The following is a 20,146-nucleotide window of genomic DNA, read 5'->3' as shown; positions in this document are numbered from 1 at the left end:
AATAATAATAATAATAATAATAATAATAATAATAATAATAATAATAATTATTATTATTATTATTATTATTATTATTATTATTATTATTATTATTATTATTATGTACCAGGATTTGTAGTTTGGAGATTAGCCTTGGTCAGGGTTGTATAACCCGTGTATTTCAGTTTCTCACATTATCTATAAGTAAACCTTTTCTTCAATCTATTGCTTCTCTTAGTGCTTCATCCCTATTCCCCCTAGACTTCACTATATGCATCAGGCCTGACACGAAAGACTGCTGCCATAGAGCTGATCATGTTCCGATTTTGTTATGAATTGTGTGACAAATAAACATCATGTCTAAGTTTTGGCTTCATATTCTGTTTTATTATGCAAATGTCTTAAAAAATGAGTTCAGGTTTTTTTGTGTTTGCTGCCCTGTGTTCCCATCACTGACTATCTGAACAGGGTTGGCATTGTTTTTAGTCTGTTGTCTTAGAGAAGTTTATTTTCCAGACAGTGCCCCTTATCAGAGTGTCAGGACTGAATATCCTCCCCAAGAAGCCTCTCCCAGCTAGTCCTATTGAAGAGACTGGGGCGGGAGCAGACATGATATAGGCATGATTGTACAGTATAATGCTTGTGGGGTTTCCCAGTGATCCTCTGTGGGAAGGGGGCCTATCTGTCCATTGCACTCTGGGTGTTAGAGTCTGCCGCGGGTCCGAACCTCAATGACTGCAGGAGGCTGAGGCTGTGGTTGAGGCTCCCTGGTTGTCTCGCACTTGTACTGGGGTTTGGGGAGGCTGGTGGTGACCTGTGGTAAAGACTGTCTCTCCCAGTCACCCTGAAATATACAAGATATAAGCGGCTGTCATTTTTTCACAGTTATCACGTTTACTGTGTAATATGCAATTCCCTGTGAAAATCTTTAAACTTCAATCTCAGGGTCATGTATTTCATACATTTAAAGCAGGTAAAATAACATACTACTTGTATTAATTGCCTTTTCTGCTCCTTCTAGCTACCTATCGAGGCATCCTGCTGCAGTTCATATAGACCTTAAATTTCAATCTCACGACAATTGATTCATAAAAAATGTTTATAATTCTATTACATTCTATTAGTGTTAAAAATCTAAAAAAAATCTACGAACGTTGAATATCTATTTGGCCCGAAGTCCTTAACTGCCAGTTGGTGGCGAAACGTTTTTTTTTTTAAGCTGTTGACCCAGCGCGCTTTGATCTTCAGAAGTGATTCGCCACTAGCCGTGCATAGGATGTCTCTTGCTGAACGGTCATGTGAACTTGTTCAGCCAATCACAGCATTTAATTTATCCATTTTATAAATGACTTTATCCTTTCCTCGTAGCTTATACTATTTGTTGTAGTTGCCTTTTATCTCCACCTTCTCAAATGTAATAACAATTGTTTTCTACCTTTATGAACTGGCTTGCTGTAACTGATAGGATGTTGTCCTTCCGACATTGTATACTGTACCCAAAGCACAGCTGATGTTAATAGTTTAATATTGAAGGCTTGTAGATTTGAGGTAAATCATTGTTTTTCTACTTTGTTTTGTGGATTGCTGCAGTTTTGTGAGCCTTTTTGGGTAGAATAGCAGTTTAAAAAGAACCAGCTTAGAACCTGTCTTCAATAGACCTATTGACTAACTAAATTGATTTATAAAGTTTACAGAATTTCAAAACTCAGACTTTCTGACACTGCCTTAATTCTGACAAAAGCCAAAATACATTTAAAAAAAAAAACAAAGATTGAAAAACACTTTTTTATGGCCACTCATACCAATGATCACTGTGTCATCCACCCATGTTACCTCAATAATTTGCAACTTCATAGAAAGTGAGAACCAAAGTCCAAAGCCCTTGCAGTTGAATCACAAGTTTCTAAATTTCAAATTTACAGCCAAATATTCACTCAAGAAAACCAGCCACAGGAGGAAAGTAGCTGCTTTGGAAACCCATCCTAAAATATTACATTCTTAAAGATACACCTGACAACCTATGGTTTACAGTATCAGCTAAGCCTGAAATACAGCTTTCTGTTTTAGCGATGCCTAATTGCACATGCTTTACTTGAGATGATCAAACCCCCCAGTTCAGCTCGTGCACTCACTGGGAAGCGTGTGGCAGAGGATTGGTTGCAGTGCATGGAGATGGGAGAAGTGCTGTAGAGTGCCCGCAGTACGTCTTTGCTGAAGGGGTCCCAGGAAACTGCAGCAAACTGCTCAGGAACCGCAGCCTGAGGACAGCTGCATATCTCATCATCATGGAACCTACCAGAACAAAGAGAGAGATGAACTTCCTGTTATCACTGTAGAACACTCAAAACTGCACAATGCTATCTTTGTAGCTCCTTAAGCCCTGGATGGAACTGAACTGAATTTATTTAGCCTTCAACAAAGATGAATTAGGGGGGGACTTGATTAAAGTCTTTAAAATCGTAAAAGGAGTTGACAAAATTAACCCTACCTACTGCTTTAAGCACAGCACAGATAAGAGGAGTGGAAGACACAGTTGGAAATGAAGTGGAGACAGACTTAGGAGAGAGGAAAGAGATACAGATGAACTCTTTTTATATCACCTCGCTTACTGTCATACCCAGTTTATTATCACGATTTTTGAAAAACCACTTGCCATGCACCATAGGCTCTTTGAGAAATTACCTCTCCTAATATCTCACAAACCTGCTAATTGTCATGTTTTATGCAGCCTGTCAAATGCTGAGTGGTCGGACTTTACTAAGTAACCACAAGATACAATTAATTTCCAACGCAATTAACAACCAATAATCATCTCAGCTGATAAACTGACATTTTGTGCAGCCTGTCAAATGCTGCATGGGCGGTCTTAACAGGATAGAGTTCAGTTAGAAAACTCCAATGTCACCAGATTTTAACACAGTCAGTCATACAAATGCACACAAAAAAAAAACACCAAGTGCAATGCCTAATTGATAGCTCTCATCAGCCGACAAGACATGCCTTTTTTAGATAATGACAAACTGTTTAGTTCTAGTTAATGATACAAATCATATTTGTCCTGTAGTAAACTATAAGCATCTGTTTAAATGCACAGAACTACTAAATGTACAGTATTAAAACACTGCTCTTTAATTCACTGTTAGTTTTAATTATTTTTTTCTCGCACTCGTAATGTGCTGTCATCGGCAAACATGAAACTTGGTTTAGATCAGGACCTGCTTTATATCACAAATGATGCCTGCATGGCAGTCATGATATAAAGTGGGTTCATCCGTAATTCTTTACACTGAGGTGAGGGTATGGATTGGTTACATGATTATGTTCTTGATGCTGAATCATTGGGATCCTTTAAGACCCGACGTGACAAAGTCTTGGGATTAATCAGCTACTTGGAACCAGAAGAGCTTAGATGGGCTGAATGGTTCTAGAACTGCAGACCATACCACACGGATACTATTCAACTGGTTCCTAGAGTAGTGTTTCTATAAAGAGTTATTTAGTGCTGATTTGGCTCTTATATAGTCATAACAACCATTTGATATTAAAGGATTAGTAAAATCAGGAACACCAGAATTTATCCAAACCAGGGGAAAAACTAAAAAACAATCAAACTGTGGCTGATGACTTACTCTACAGTAAGCGAATAGATATTGTCACAAATGTGTAAGACCCCCTTGAGAGGACTAGAGAGGAAGAACTGTGGTTGGGATGAGATGAGAAGGAGGAAGACAGATGCTAAAAACAGGCAGAATTGGCACTTGAGCACTTGAGTTTAAAGAAGAAGTGAACGATGGGTCCTGATCAGACAAGTCCCTAGCTGTGCAGCATTCTTGGAAGACTGCATGGGCCCTGGTTACTGGCTTTTAAAGAGCCTAATCTGTGACATGTTTGCTTCCATGTTCTGTGATGCAAACACCCTGGTTACTGGATTTTAGAGTCTAATCTGTGACATGTTTGCTTCCATGTTCTGTGATGCAAACAACCTGGTTACTGGCTTTTAAAGAGTCTAATCTGTGACATGTTTGCTTTCATGTTCTGTGATGGAAACACCCTGGTTACTGGCTTTTATAGAGTCTAATCTGTGACATGTTTGCTTTCATGTTCTGTGATGCAAACACCCTGGTTACTGGATTTTAAAGAATCTAATCTGTGACATGTTTCCCTCCATGTTCTGTTTCCTTGTTACTGAGTCTTGTCTAAATTGTGAACACGGTTACTCGGTGTAATGCATGGTGTGGCTAGGATTCTTTCTTCAACCAGTCAAAAAAACTTTACTTCCACCCACCCCACTGACCACAAATGAGAACTCAGCCTGGTTTTACACACCTGTTCATGAAGGCAAAATACTTCTGCAGGTATCCATAATCCACAGCACTCTTGCAGAGCTCCAGCTCTGTACGTGGATAGTAATGAATGTAGTTAACACACATCTCCTCTAGGATTCCAAAGCCACCCTGCATAATCACAGAATTGTAAGAAATGCATTAAACACCGGAAATGGATTTGAGCCACTGAGGACAGAGAACTGTAGACTTCTAGACACATTGTTTATATTATCTTCATATTCATTTCTGAATATGACCTTGAAAATATATACAAAAAAATACATTTCACAAGTTATTTACGCCCTCTCGGCAGACTGATATTCATTGTTCTGAGCCACGTGTTTGCATAAGTGTGTTTATTCTGGAATTGTAATTTGTATGTTTGGTGGCATATCCTCCCCATTAACTGTGCCAGACATGGGCTGGGCTATGTCATAAATTCAGAGGACATCATACTCTCCTTTTGACATTTTTGTCTTTTAACAAATTATGTCCCCAGTACATTTTTGTAAAAAGTGTAAAAATCATATGTTGGTTTTGCTTTATATTTTAAAACAGAAATAAACTGTGTTTGGATTTACAGAGTGTTTTTTTTTTTTAATGTTTTATTTTTTATAAAGATAAATGTGTTTAAAGCCCTTGTTATATTACTGAATTTGATGATGTTACATTTTAACAGTTTAAAAACCAGCTGATGTCTCACACAGGAAGTGTGTTCAGACCCTTTAAGATCCTTAGAAGACAATAAATGTGTTCAAGGGGCAAAGCTGCGGTACCAATATATCTAGTTATTCCTGTACGGTTATTATATTTTAATCTGAGTTTTCATGTGATGTTAATCTAAATGCAAGTCAAATGCTATTGTATAAATACAAACTGGCTAAATGTATAAAGACATTAGATTGATATTTTATAAAATGGACAAGAATTGCTATTGACAGTGACAGCTGACATGAGGAAGATAGAGAAGTACTGGTTTCCCACAGAAAATCACAGTAGGTGGGGTGCATGTGCCAGAGCTGGACACAGTTCCACAGAAAGGGATCCATTTCATAGTCTTGCAAGTGCAACGTGTTAAAGAGGACGCTTATCAACTAGAAGTGTCGTCTCATTGAGTAGAGAAAGGATGTTTAGAAGGAATACATTAACAGGAATATTTTAACAGGAATACATTTTGCAGATGTAATATTGCAACGAATTCAGATCTAAATGTATTTTATACTTACCACTGTAGCCTTCTCTCTGTCCTGTGTGTTGTAAGTGCAGGATGTTAAAAGGACATCTCCCTGAATATTATAAAAAAGAAATGAACAAATTAAGTTGTTAAATATCAGTCTCAGACAGACTTCTCCTAGTCATTGTGCCCTGGTCTGCTCTGCTCTGCTTCTTTTCCTGAGGTCACAGCCTTCTGCTGCTGCAGCCTCCTGTCTTTCCAGGGCAAAGCCACAGCTTTTTGAAATGAGTGGGTGCTCATGGCCGCCAGCCAAACTGATATTCTGAGAAATCGAAGTATCTTCAAGAGGCACGAGAATAGAAAGTACAATTGTAAGAGTTTTCGTAGTATCTTTTGCCATGGCCATAGTGGTATTTGATAGTGTTTCTCCCATTTCTCAGCTTCAAATGTTCCTGCTTTTATCTAGCAATGCTATTGAAAAGCTGGTTAAGAGGTTACTGCTGGGGCATTTAATAAAGAACAGGAGTAATTTGAAATCTCATTGGCCTTTGTTATTATTAAGGTCTCCACACACTGGACATGATGCAATGTGTCCTGCGATAAAATGGTGCATTCGCTGCAACACTACTTTTCACACTAGTGGTGACAGGCGTGCGATATGATAGCCGACTCTCCTCTGATTGTATCATCAGCTGCAAAAAATCACACCTATGATACAGCTAATAAAAATGTAGCACACATAATAGCTTTTCAGAATACTTATTTCAGTGAAGGTAAACTAATCATTAGTTGTGCAACATTTAACCGATGCATCGCTTATTAGTCATCTGTCCTTAAATTTTCCGAGCTTTGATTACATTTGGGTGAATAGATGCATCAAATTAGAACCCAGTTTGAAGTCTCCTGTTGCTGGTTTGCATTAAAACCTTGAGTGTGTGAGAGTGCTCTTCTTTTAGTGCTAGTACGGTAGATAAACAACGTCAACACGTTGCTAGGATACATGCTTTAGGCCTCTACATTCGCGTTGGACAAGCCAATTCAGAAGTAGGCCTATTGTATTCACGTTTTCTTGATTGAAAAATTAAGACAATACGTTTTTTTTGTTATTTTTTTGTTTTTCAAATCGAAGAAACTGACAAAGATTGGTAATTTTGGGTGGTTAGCGTGAGGGCAATATTATATTTAAAAAAAGCTGAATTTAGTACGATAGTTAAATTTAGTCAGGATTTGTGAGATTAGTTAAAAAGTTTTACTTTGCTTTGGACATAAAATGTTAACAGTAATGAATAACCACAGTTCATATAGAAATGACTTCTGTTAAAATGTAGTATTTGTTATTATTATTACAATGTTAAAGGGACCTCTGATGTGGACGCACGCATATTCTTTTCAGTTGTTAAACTAAAATCCTTTGTATTTCTTTTTTTATAATCAGAAGTGCTCTAATTTGACTGTCGTTGTGCCTTTTTGCTTAACTATTATGCACAACAGTGTTTTTAGTCATCTGTTAAAAAAAATAATGTCTGTTCTTTATTTTGAAAAATAAAACATCAATGCATCGATTACCATTGGATAATCGTATAAGAAATTATGTTACCGATTGCATTACTAATCATACACACCAGCTATATCCAGTTCCTTGAAAATGGACTGCCAGATGTTCTCCCTCTTTGCCGTGTGTTTATAATTTTTGTGTCCTTATTGTACAGCTCTGGGTATTTTAATGCTTTAAGAATTATCTTTTCTTCTGCCATTGTTTAGTGAAGGCACGTAAGGGAAGCTATATTCCTCTTTGGTCAGTTCCCTATCACCAATCCTATTTTCTCCGCGTCGCTTCGCAAAGTGAACGACATTCGTATCGAAAATACGTACTACACATTCGCTGCTGCATCACGTCCGGTGTGTAGAGGGCTTTAGAATGAAATGAAAAGTAAATAATAATAATAATAATAATAATAATAATAATAATAATAATAATAATAATAATAATAATAATAGCGATGAACTACTGTATATAACATACATTTTTCATACCTGATTTACTGACAAGTTAAGTTTTCTTTGGGCTGCTGGTGAGAATTCTTGACTGGACAGGTTATACTTAGACAATAAAGAATTTATAGGAAAATGTAGGCTATCTTTTAATCTGATAATAGTCTACTGTTTTCAGATACAAATCATACGGGAACAAAAAAGTACTTATATTTTTATACAAACAGTTGTTTTAAAAAAATGAACTGTTGCACTCTCACAGCAAATACGTCGTTTGCATTTGAAATCCTGCAATTAACTTATCTCTGGGTGGCATAGCAGCAATGTAAAAAAATGTATTTTTGAGTATTTAGAAAAATACAAAATACATTAGCATTTGCATTACAAATTACAAAAAAACAAATGTAATGAAAGTACTTATTTCAATGACATGTATTTTCAATACTGCCCATCACTGCTTATGCACAGCATTGATATGAAACGCTCACTGCATTTAGCAGAAACCATGTGCAGAGTGTTAAAATTGTTTTTATGGTTATTTAAGATAGGCGTATGTTTCAGATACAACACTATACATAAACAGCTGCATCCTGCTACCTTTGCTGTAGGGCACAGAATTTGATTGCAATGAAACTGTTAGAGTAACTTTGAACTGTAACAGAAAAAGTGAATAAGCAGCAACAACTTTTCAACTATGGTATTGTCTTTGAAGAATGTGCATATTCCTAATTGAAGTTTAACAAACAATCAAATGAGGGATGAGTGTTCTTTTTGCTAGTGCTAATATGAGGTAAGAAATGGATTTGAGAAACTTAGCAGTCAAATGAAGTACATTATAAAGGCACTTACAGGTAGCACTGTGACCATCTTCTTTAACATGCGGATCTCCTGTAGAAAGAACAGAAGTACGATAAGTATAAGATTCTTTGATAATTATTTGTCAGACCATCATTATCCCACCAGTAGATGGTAATGATGATGAAGTCTGGAGAACAAAAAGAACATGGCAGTGAAAAGGGCCTTGTGGGAAAGTTATGTTTAGGCTTGCACCTTTTTGGTGTTTTCTCTTTTAGATGACTTATTTTCAGGTTCTTTATTTAAATATCATGAAAACTGATATTTCAGTAAAGATATAATTTGTAATGGGTTGCAGGGGGAACCTAATGCAATAATTCTCCATTTATTCTCTGCTTCTGACCAGCAGCTGGCCAAATGCGGCCATTTCCTATTGTCTCAATGAGGCCCTACTCAATCACGGCGTGTTCTCAGCTCAGCTAGTTACAAACGACTCCTAAACTGAAAGTGGCAAAACATGTTTCATGGTGTTCCAATTGAGAACCCTAGTGAAATACATACTCTGAATGGTTTATTATGATATTTTGCCCCTGAGCAAGCTTAATTATGTGCTATGAGAACTATGCTAATTACTGTGCAGCATTTGGTATACCAGTGCTTTTTTTCCATCTCCTGTCTATTGCTGATAGAGCACACTTCATATACAGATCATGGAAATGAAAGCATCTGGAGCAAAACACATCTACTTCAAATTTAATGTTTCTCTGATAGCTGGAAATAGCATGTTAATATAGTGTTTGTTTTCTAGCAAAAATAGTACTTCCCTGGGGTGAGTTAGATGAAGTGAGTTAGTCTGAATCTGTGGGTGTTTTCTCGAATAGTAAAATAAGTCAATATTCTGTTTTCCTTGAGGGTTTACTTTGGATGTGGCATCAACATCTATATCTAATATTGGCTTCTGTATACAATTTCTGTGAATAGTGAAAAAACAATGCAAGAGTTCATCAAAAGAAAGGCCCAGTTGGCAGCCTACCTGGAAGTGAGTGCTGAAGTGATTGTCCACGTTAACGGTTTCCACCTCGCGGCCGTCTCGCAGCAGCATGGTCCTCACCGCAGTGCCTGTCAGGTGAGTGTGCAGCTGGGAGGCGAAGATGTGGATCCCCCCTGGGGGCAGGGCCTTCAGTGAGAGGAGGGGAGAGTGTGAGAACAGCCCAGTGTGGTACTGAGGCTTTTACCAGCGAAGAGGTACTACACTGAGAGATCCTTTTCTATTTGTCTCTCCACTCCGGGAGATGAAACACACTGTTATTTATTTAAAATAGTTAAAAACAGGTGTTTTTAAAATGTCCAAAACCCAACCTGCTGTCCTGAAGAGAGGGAGGAATAAAACTTTGCAATACTAAGGTCAAACCTGCAATCCATTGCCTGCAACAAAACTGTTTGAAAGCTGCACTTACTGTAGCTGTGCATTTCTCAGTGCAGTATCCTGTCAGTTCGAAGTGGTCCTCGTGAGGTGGGATAGCCATTACTGGTGTGTACACCAGCCCCAGCTCCATTATCCCACCATCGTACTTACGAAGGGTGGGGGTGTAAAACAGGCGGATTCCTGACGAGTCAAAGCGGCCTACAGAGGAAGATGAACATCAACGTCAAACACATTGCACTGCTAACTAACCTGCTAATGTACATTCTAGGTGTTAATAACACATTCTGGGGGTGATAATAAGGAATATTACAAGACTATTTTTAGACAGCTGTTCCCTGAAAGAACATTTATAATAAACTACGTTCACATATTCGGTTGCATATTTCAGTTAAGAACGTAACTTATAAATAGGTTGAGAATCTTTGAACAAAACTGTGATTATCCCACCATCTCTGTTTAAAAAGCAAATGCATTTAACCTCTTACCAATTCTAGAAGCCAATTCTAGACTATTGAAGTTCTATCAAAACATAAGCACAGCATTGAAATAGTAAAATGAGTGATGCATCTTACTTTCAGATGTTTTTCTAACTCTGACATCCTGCTTTTTGCTTTAAATTTTTGGTATCCGCTTTTTGACTTATGCAGCCCTCATTTGTTTACAGGTACAGTAATAGTAACCTGTAGATTGACTGCTCAAAGTCTCATTAACCTGATTGCTTGTTTTAGTGGCAGACAGCAACAGAAAGACTACCTTTTAGTTGTAGTGGATTGTGGTAGTGGACTTCCAAACGGAGATACTTGGAGGAATCGGGCCCCCCAATAGCTAGCCCTGCTTCCTCAGGGTAGTAGAAGGCCTGAAACGGCAGAGAACAGACAGGTCTTACAAAGCTTCCATTTCTATTGTCCTGCCCTTTCTTTTCAAAATAAAGCTTGACTGCAGATTTCAGCAAGCTACCAGCGCAGGACAAAGCAACGTGGCACAGTCAGGATGCAAACCTATTGAATCCTTTGGTAATTATACAGAACGATACCACTATTAATAACAACTAATTAAGTGTCAGTGTCCTACTGGATTTTGAAAAGGTAATACAAATTGTGTGGAGTGTGGGTATACTTATAGAGGTCATTTACTGGTCTACAGTGCAGAGAGCACAGGTCTGCAGTGTTGAAATAGTTAAAGCCTGTTTTTAATGTATTCATTATTTTGGTATTAAAGTTTGATATTCAGGAAATCTTTCTCATCTGTTAAAAAGAGGTTTAGGAGGTTCTTCTGAACAATCAAAACATTCTCTATCTCTAAACATTCACTTAAAAATGGTTCTTAGAGTGTGAGATAAACATTTTCTGTTTACGGCTCCTTAGCATTTGCTTTGACATTTATGTTTGCTTGATTGATTCTATCATGATCTTTATTCTGTGCTTAACCAAAGTGCCAAAGTTAAGAAGTTCAGTGCTGATACTATTTATCATTCCCTGTCTTTTACCAACAGGTACCCCTCCCATAAGCCACTGCACTCTACAACTCACGTGCACAGCAAAATAACCCAGTTTACTAATACAAATGCAGGGGCTTAAGGATATGCTATAACATCAACATTTTCAACATTTACATTGTTTTTAAGCGTTTGAAAACCCTTTAGGCAGGATTTTCAAAAGTTCACAAATGATAACTCCAATGTTAATCAACAAATCGTTATTTTGCATTGATTTGGGCCTTTTCAAGAGGTCGTTATGCCCATCTCGTTATTAATAATCATGCTAATGTGATTTCCAAAATTATGTTGATTTATGAAATAATGTTAATATCTTAACGAGCAGAGCTTCTTGCGACTATTTATTTTGTTTGCGTGGGAATTTAAAAGCAAATCCGTGTTAATTGTCACAATTTATCAGAAGTTAATTTGCGCTTGGAAAAGGAGGGCTTTAATTAACGAAAGACTATAACTCACCTTGAAACAGAAATTTAACAGACTTTAATATTTAATTAGACTTTTATATACTTGTGGTTATGAATGAGATTTGTTCGCTTGTTTTACAATTTGTAATCTTAAGCCCGGAACACACTGCCCGATGACATCACAGTAAGGGATGCATGGATGCCTAAAGTACAGTGGCAATGGGGCGAATAAATATCTACAATTTTGACTAGAACTTAATGTGATGTGATCGTGAAACCCACATATTAAACACACACATACATACATACATACATACATACATACATACAGACATACATATACACATGGTATACCATTGGTTTGTATATAATGTCCATGACGATATTTTTTGAAAACAAGACCTGACAGCCCCACATTGTATTTTTTAACTATTAGACTAAATATTTACAGAATACTTAAAAACTGCTGCTATAATCGTGATTCATTTAGTATTAATAGTGTTATCATTAAATTATACCAAATCACGTTTTTTATTTACAATGAAGGTAACCTATACTGTGTCGCCCAAATGCTTATAAAGTCAACCTTCATTGTAAATAAAAAAGTGATTTGGTATAGTTTAATTATAACGCTATTAATAAACAAATCATGCAGCATGGTCCTAATAGCAGTTGTTAAGTATTCTGTAAACATTTTGTCTAATAGTTAAAAAGTGCAATATGGGGCAATATGGATTTTGCCTAATGTATCTGTAATGTCATCAGACTCCCCCCACACTGTAGGTACAGTGTACACTCTTACCTTCACACATCTGTATGCACATATTATAACATCTTCTTATAATACTGTGTTTGGTGGCTACTTCTATTCATGTTGAGTTTCTTTATCACGGAGGCGAGCAAACAGTACCAGAGAAAATGCATGATTAGAGGAATTCACCGAAACAATTGTGTATTGGGTTGGGGAGTTTTATCGTAATTTTAAAAGCTTAATAAATGTATAATGAAGTGTTACATACATGGTATACATGTATAATAACTATTAACTAAAAACACAAATGACACTTCAACATGTGACAATTAAGCTTTTTAACGAGAAACGCGTTTATTAACGACCTCATCGACTCAATTTCAAAGCATTAATGGATTGATTTAATTAACACATTTCTTTTGAAAATCACTTGCTACTAAAGCTCTCGTTACTATACCACAAGTTCGACACGATAACACTGTTTTTTCAAAATCCTGCCCTTTATCTCCATTGTTTTTCTACCTTAATCAGTTAGTACCTTGTTTACTAACATTTCCATTAAAAAAATGCCTTTTCAACCTTCTAAAAGCTGAATTTCTGAATGTGGTTTGAAAAATAGCAAGGGAACACACCCAAATATGTGTTGGTATGCTACTCCAGCCAACCCAAGGAACTAGACCCCAATACTTAAACTACTAACAACCCAACAGGCAGAGGGGGCAACCACTCAAACATCTAACAACTTGCAACAGACATGAAATTAAATATTGTCTTATCCTCAGACTTTGACTCCAACTTTTTTGTTTTGTTTTTATTCAGTGTACATTATTGTGATAAACAATGGAGAAAAAGTCTTGATCCTTATCTGATCAGACACATATATCTTTGGATTTACAAAGCATTTCCATTATCATGTATTCATTATTTATAGAACCATATTTTTGTCCTGTAAATGCAGATACTTTGTTAACATTTACTTTGTTAACATATTTAAATATTTAAATATTTTTTTGTTTTAAACCATACTCACATTTACAAATATTGCAATCTTAATCTCATCATTTCAGCTTTGGCTGTACAATTTGTAACAAACATGATTTGCATTTATTTCACCCTTTATAAATAATCCATGCAATGTTCTGCCTCCACACTAAATGCTGCCTACTTGAAGCTTGTTGGCATCGCCCTTATCCATCACAACAGTTTACTTCATGGGTTTTATAGTCAGAAGATTAACAGTAATCTTATTTCGATTTCAGCTTCAACCTTGGAAATATTACAGGCAATTCCCATTTCAAATTCTCTTTCAATTTTATTTAAATGTTCAAATCAAATCAATCTTCCCCATACAATATACATATAAAGATTGTATTTATTTATTTATTTATTTACTTATTTACTTAAGAGCATAAGAACTAATGAGAGGAAGGCATTCGGACCATTTATGCTTGTCCAGTTCCAAGTAGCTGATTGATCTAGTTTGTCAAGTTGGGGTCCCAGTGATTCAGCATCAACAACATGTTTAGTTATCCCATCCTATACCCTCACCACTTTGTGTATGAAGAAGTGCCTACCGTCTGTGCTGCACCTCTGGTTAGGATTAACTTTGTCAATTTCTACAGCCCCCCTTATTTTCTTTTGTAGGCTAAACAGATTTGTTCAGCGTATCTTCATTGCTCATTCCTTTAGCCCTGGGATTAGTCTGGTTGCTCTTTGTTGGACTCTCCTGGGCCACAATCTCCAGAACTGTACACAGTACTCAGAGTGCGATCTCATCTGTGCATTCTTTTTTTATTTTATTGTGATGGACTTTTGCAGTGTCAGCAGTCATACTAGATATATTTGGCAAAACTAGCCTACTTGAAGAGTCTACAGAGTGTAAAATGGGTGTTTTATCTTATCCAATCCAGAAGGTTAGAGAAAGCATCATGGTACCGCCTGTGTCATTAGGAATTATGGGTCTCACTGCTTCTATCAAACAAGGACACAAACCTGTAAATTATGTCTCTTCACACAGCAACCCTTTTCATCACTGCCATCTGTGTATCCTTCCTGCTTGCGATATGACAGTGACATGAGCCTTAATATTTAGGTGGGCGCAAGTGGCAGATGCTGTGTATCATATGTCCCTGGCTGGAAACTCCTTGAATTGGGATTGTGTGTGACACCCAACCAGAGGGCTGAACAGAACTTTAATGCCACTGCACAAGGTGTCAGTTAAGACTAAATACATATCACATGGCATAAGCCCATCAAGATATGTCATCTATAATTTACGGCTGGTTTCAAAGACCCTAATTAGCACTAATCTTAGACTACTCCATTTTAACTTAGGTAAGGTAGTCCAAGATTAGAAAATAAAATACAAAATCTCACAAAATAAACTGTGTCATAAAGTTTCAACAAAGTTTGTTGTCTGCCCGAGTGTGTGAGCAAGCAGGTATATTTTGTATGTGATCTAAGTGTGGAAAGTCAGTAGGAATCAGAACCTCCTACCTTGGCCCCCAAGGCCCAGGCTGCCAGCACATGTCGGCAGTAATTGAGGCGCTGGGGTTTCATCTTGGAGTCACAGGGCCCACTGTAGTGGGGGATGGAGTCGAACTGCGGGGCGCACTGGAACACTTCCATGTGGTGAACCAGGGCCTCATTGCCAGGCGTGATCACCGACTCGTACTGAGAGGGGAAGACATGAGTGAGTTTATACCATTCCAACTGTATAGTGCCTCTGTTTTAGTGTTGGGCGGGCTCATTATTTCCCATTCAAAGGCTATTCACAAAAGCCAATTAATTTATTCATACAATTTAATTAAAACCACTAGCATGGGCTGTTGTGGAGTGAAGCACAAGATTACCATGACGATGTGATTCTTGGGCATGTTTTCGGGTAGCTCTGTGATGTAGCACCAGTAAGTGGTCTCCTGGCCAGGGACAGACACGTTGGGAGCAAGCACTTCCAAGGTCTGGACATCCCGGGGCAGTTCAGGATTGGTGATATTAGGCTTGAGGAGCTGCACCCTCTGGAGACCCCTGTTGACCAGGGACAGGTTTACAGCCAGGAGGGAGGTCACTGGCCTCTCCAGGACACCATAGATGAGATGAACAGTCCCATCCTGCAGCAGAGAGAATCAGGAGGCAATGGTCAGCCAGACAGCAGTGAGTAATCACAAACAGAATTAAATAGCGATAGAAAACAAAAGCAATTTCCTTTTAGGCATGATTTCAAGAAACATTCTGTAAGGTACGTGTACAGTTGCTCACAAAAGTATTTGCTCAAGTGTTATATTTATACTTTTACCTGTTTCAACAAATAAATTAATAGCATGGGACAGAAATGGGATATGAAATGATCTTGTTAGCTACAATTACTTTAAGCTACACTTCAATTAATTTCAGGTGTACAGTGCATTTAGGGTAAGTGATAGAGATGGACTGCCTGTCAGTACCTCGATGAGATAGTCGTTAGGGTCACAGGTGCTGAAAGGCCTCTTGAAGGTGAGGTAGAATCCCTCTGGATCCCTGTGGGCCTCTAGCAGCTGGTAATCCTGCTTACTGTCCAATCGGATGTGTCCCTGAGCATCGCTCCAGGCATCCTGAGGAGACACACATGCATTAACCTTTTACAATACTCCTGGCATTGTCTATTTCTGATGCCCTGAACCAGCATGTCCCTCTGCATCAGGAATTGTAGACAATCTATATTGTTATTAATACACAACCCGTTGAGTTAGACGTGGGAAGCATTTCAGATTGATCGAATACAGCTAGAGGTTAAGGTCGTAAGCAATTGTTTTCTGTGGACGTTATGTCATCAAAATACCAGGTACGGTTTTATTCCTGGCAGCTTTTGAAGCAAAGATCTATATTCTTCATATGAGTAACTCAATGGAAATGTCACCTTCAAGTTGCTTCAATGGTGGTCTGTAGAATTGCTTGAGGCTTGATATAGAAACCGAACATTGCCAAAACGAGACAAAAACAAATCAGATACTTATTTCAACAATACAAACGTTTCCAGGTTAGAAAAAAATGGCTTCAATATCAGTTCTTAAAATACATTTCTTATGTAAGAAATACTAATGATTTACTGCACTGAGATTTATTTTCTTGACAAAAATGTGTTTAAACAGTGATGTGAAGCATTACCCTTCCTTATAAGGCTGTTCATTTTGCATACCAGTACAGCTCCAGATAAGCTGTGTGTTAAGCTATAATATTATGTCTTTATTTGCATTAGTGCAGTATCTGTACAGTTTTTTTTATTTTTAAATATATATACACTGCTGTGCAAAAGTCTTAGACATGTTGCATTTTTCTACTCTAATGCATTATACACATCAACAATTTACTCAAAGCCTCCACTAGTGTTTTCTACTATTATAACAACCTTGACTTGCATGAAGAAGGAAAAACATTGAGTGAAATAATTCGCATCACTCAATTTTCAAGGTGTGGTATCTGAAGCATATCAACAAGTACAGAGAAACATCATCTGTAATTGACAAACCCAGGAATTGAAGACCCAAAAAGCTGTCTAAGAAGGATGAGCAATACTTGAAGATAATATCCTTGAGGATTAGAAAGAAGACAAGCATCATCATCATCTTCAGCCTTTTTCAATCCACTGCTGATGTAGAGCAAGCTGCTTTCAGTAAATTAGTCAATTAAATGTCTATAACTAAGCCACTCACTAGTACAGTACTACATTTAGAAATTATTAAAGAAACATATTAAAATCACAGACAAACGTTTCAACTAGAGGTATTTCTTAATGTCTTCACTGAAGAATTTGAGAACGACTTCTAGTTGAAACACATATTGAAGACATTGAGAAAGACTTAGTGATGAAATGTTTGTAATTGAATCTATTGATTTTTTTAGTATTTCTAAGCACATTTAAAAAAACTCTTTGGAGGGTGTTTAATAGTACAAATGCCATTGCCAAATACTCTCCAGGAACTGAATTATTTTTCATGGTAGCAGATGTGGCGATTCACAAGGGCGTTGCTTTGCCTTACAATGGACACTCTTACAACTAGTTAATATGCCTGTTTCAGTGTCATGTGGTCGTCACCTCCTTGTTTTCCTATTTGCATGCTAATGGAAGGTTCAAGAAGACAGACCAGATGCTACTGGTAAAATTCAAAGTAGTAAGTTTTTCACAACAATAATGGTCCAATATTCAGATTCAGATTAATGCACATCTTTCAGTGATGTACTGATCTGTTGCAATTAAAAAAGCAGGCATCTACCGACGTGGGGCAACTCTTAAAAGAGCCAAAATGTGATGTTTTACTATAGTTACATGTGGTAAACCTGACCTTTTGACCTTACCCCAAAGTAGGATTTGTGCCCATCGCTCCACAGGATTGCTAGGTCAGCATGTTCCAGCTCCCCTCGATCCGACATACCGAACACAATTCCGAAGTGGAGTTCCTTCACTAGGAGCTGGAAGCAGACCTCCTGCTGGGAGTAACTGACGTTCCAGGAGAGCTCCAAGGTCCCGAGTGGGTCCAGCGGCACTCGGAAAGGGAAGGGATCTCCACGAGGGCTGGCTCCCTGGAATGAAGCCAGCAGGATCACGACCACCACAGCCAGCATGGTGAAGTAAATAGACAGCAGCTCTCTCAGTCTGTAATTCTGGAGGCAGGACCTTTCTCCTCCAGTCTGCATTCTCAGAAAGTGAGTTTTCTTTCTCACTTGCACTTTCTCTCGTCCACTCTTTGCCATTTATGTGCTCCCTGATGCAGCTGACTCCCAGATTTCAGCTAATTAGATTTGGTTTGTTGGGTGAATTCAATTGTTTGTTTAGCCCTCTGGTCAATCGTTTCTAACGTCAGCCTCTCTTTTAATTGGACTCTAATTGATCATGGACATTATCAATACGAATTGGATTCGACTAACTGAGTTTTATGGCCTCTTTAATCTTTTTGGTGCACCAAGCGCTTGCAAACAAATAGCAGCAGAAACTTCGTTTTGGTAAAAGCTTACTAACTTTTTTAGGCAATGACTCTTGCTTTTTAAAAGATATATAGGATATTAGCTCACATTTGAGTTTCAATCATGACTTTGTTATGACTGACTTGTATTCAGAGGTGACTTAATTCAATTCAATACAGAACTCTGAGCTACTGGATGATTGCTAACACTGGAAAACAAGTCAAGGAAATATAACAAAAAACGATTTAAATTACATTTGAAGCAACTTTCAAAGCATGGTAGTCAATAGCGTAAATGGCTGGTTAGACTGGAAATAAAGCACAGAAAAGGTGTGATCACGCTACAGGTTAAATGACACTACAGATCAAATGACACTCTACAGGTTAAATGACAAAGGAAATGCACAACCACCTGCAACAGAGATTTCATTAAACTAGGACACTACCATGTACATTAAAATAAACACATTTTTCTGTGCACACTGTATGACCTACACAGGGACTGGATGTGCACAACAGCTAACATTAGATTTATTGTTGTTGCTGCAACCATTTTAAGTGACCCTGAATTTATCTTTTTTAATCCTTTCAAAAATGGTCTATATGCGAGGCTTGTGTGAAAATCCCTATATTTTAAAAAAAATAAAATTATTGAAACACACAATTTGTGGAGAGTTTTGGTAGAAATATTCTCATAGATTAATAGTATTAGTTTCTTTGTTTTAGCTAAATTAGACCCAACAACAGCAACTTGTATGCAGCCCCTCAGTACGTAAAGGCCAACCATACAGGGTTGCTAAATTATGTAATGCAAGGAAGAAAGGGCTGTTTACATCTGCAAAAGGATGCCTTGACTAGGGCTATGTCATTTACGTATTATTCATTTCTGTTTTTGAAAATATGGGCAAATCAGGTAAGAGGGTTATCATACTGTATTTTGGCTTTGATATAATGTGGCCCACAAATTAGCTCAGGTTGCTCATCCCAGTCCTAGATTTTTGTTTGGTCCTGGTCTTGTAGTGGCCATGGGGTTTCTACACTCTCATATATCTTGTCTTTGTCCACATTTATTTATTTAGTAATTTTGTTCTAGGAATACAAATGTTTCAGAGGTGAGTGGTGTCACTTTCTGGGTTCTATCTGGAAATCGCATGAACTGTAAAATACAAATGGGGACATAAGGAGGTATGAAAAACAAGGCCGAACAAACCTCAGCCTCTTCTGAAAATATGCTTGACTGAGGTTTTATTAGCATGCAAATGTAGTGACATGTTGAATGGTTTATTCATTATTATTACAGTTATTAATATTGAGTTTCTGATCCAAAAAAAATAATATATACAATGAATTAGCTTTACTCTAAGCACTTATACAGTGGTACGAAAAAAAAAAAAAACATTCAGACATTTTCCTTCAGCTCTTCTGGATTTGTTGAACAATTATACAGCAATTAGGCTGCCCTGGCAACATTCTCATAGTAGAGAGGAGGGTATTCAAAAATTTCTCCCCAGACTCTTTTGAAAGTTTTAATCACACATCATGTGTAATACCTCAACTGGGCAATACATTGCTAAACATTTACTCAGGAGCTTCTTCTTCTGAGAGATTCTGAGATACACAAGCAACACAAAATTGACAACTGAATTGCTAAAAATAGAGCAGTATCAATTCTAGCAACTTGATTGCCAATCGAAAATTTGTCAATTTGAGTTGGCAAGAAGAAAATTCTTAAAAATGTTATTGTGTATCTCCAGCCTAAGGATTGCAGTGTGTGATCACGTTATCTCCAACAACTGCATACACTGAGAATAAAAGTTGATTTTGTTTATTTTCCCTTTGATGTGTGATCAAAATATCAAAAAAATTGGG

General features: G+C 37.4%; 1 protein-coding gene across 1 annotated transcript; it reads right to left on the bottom strand.

Moving 5' to 3' along the window:
* Positions 1–108: 108 nt before the first annotated feature.
* LOC117422501 (dopamine beta-hydroxylase) lies at positions 109–18,025 on the bottom strand. The gene is made up of 12 exons (XM_034908885.2): positions 17,673–18,025; positions 15,785–15,931; positions 15,194–15,451; positions 14,838–15,014; positions 10,445–10,547; positions 9,723–9,889; positions 9,299–9,442; positions 8,320–8,358; positions 5,531–5,590; positions 4,306–4,433; positions 2,112–2,271; positions 109–823 (listed from the first exon to the last, which is right to left on the bottom strand). Exons 1-12 carry the CDS (start codon positions 18,009–18,011, stop codon positions 683–685), a joined length of 1,863 nt encoding a protein of 620 aa, XP_034764776.2. The 5' UTR covers positions 18,012–18,025; the 3' UTR covers positions 109–682.
* Between the last annotated feature and the right edge of the window lie 2,121 nt (positions 18,026–20,146).

The sequence above is a fragment of the Acipenser ruthenus genome, chromosome 15 (genome assembly GCF_902713425.1).
Source record: "Acipenser ruthenus chromosome 15, fAciRut3.2 maternal haplotype, whole genome shotgun sequence".
Lineage (NCBI taxonomy): Eukaryota > Metazoa > Chordata > Actinopteri > Acipenseriformes > Acipenseridae > Acipenser > Acipenser ruthenus.
The sequence above is the reverse complement of the archived record's forward strand: the minus strand, read 5'-3'. Positions and strand labels throughout refer to the sequence as shown.

Excerpts from the sequence above, each read along its gene's own strand:
- LOC117422501 (XM_034908885.2), bottom strand. The coding sequence starts at position 18,011 with ATGCAGACTGGAGGAGAAAGGTCCTGCCTCCAGAATTACAGACTGAGA. Across the intron at positions 15,452-15,784 it reads CTAACGACTATCTCATCGAG|GATGGGACTGTTCATCTCAT; the intron begins GTACTGACAGGC and ends TCTCTGCTGCAG. Across the intron at positions 15,015-15,193 it reads CCAAGAATCACATCGTCATG|TACGAGTCGGTGATCACGCC; the intron begins GTAATCTTGTGC and ends TTCCCCTCTCAG.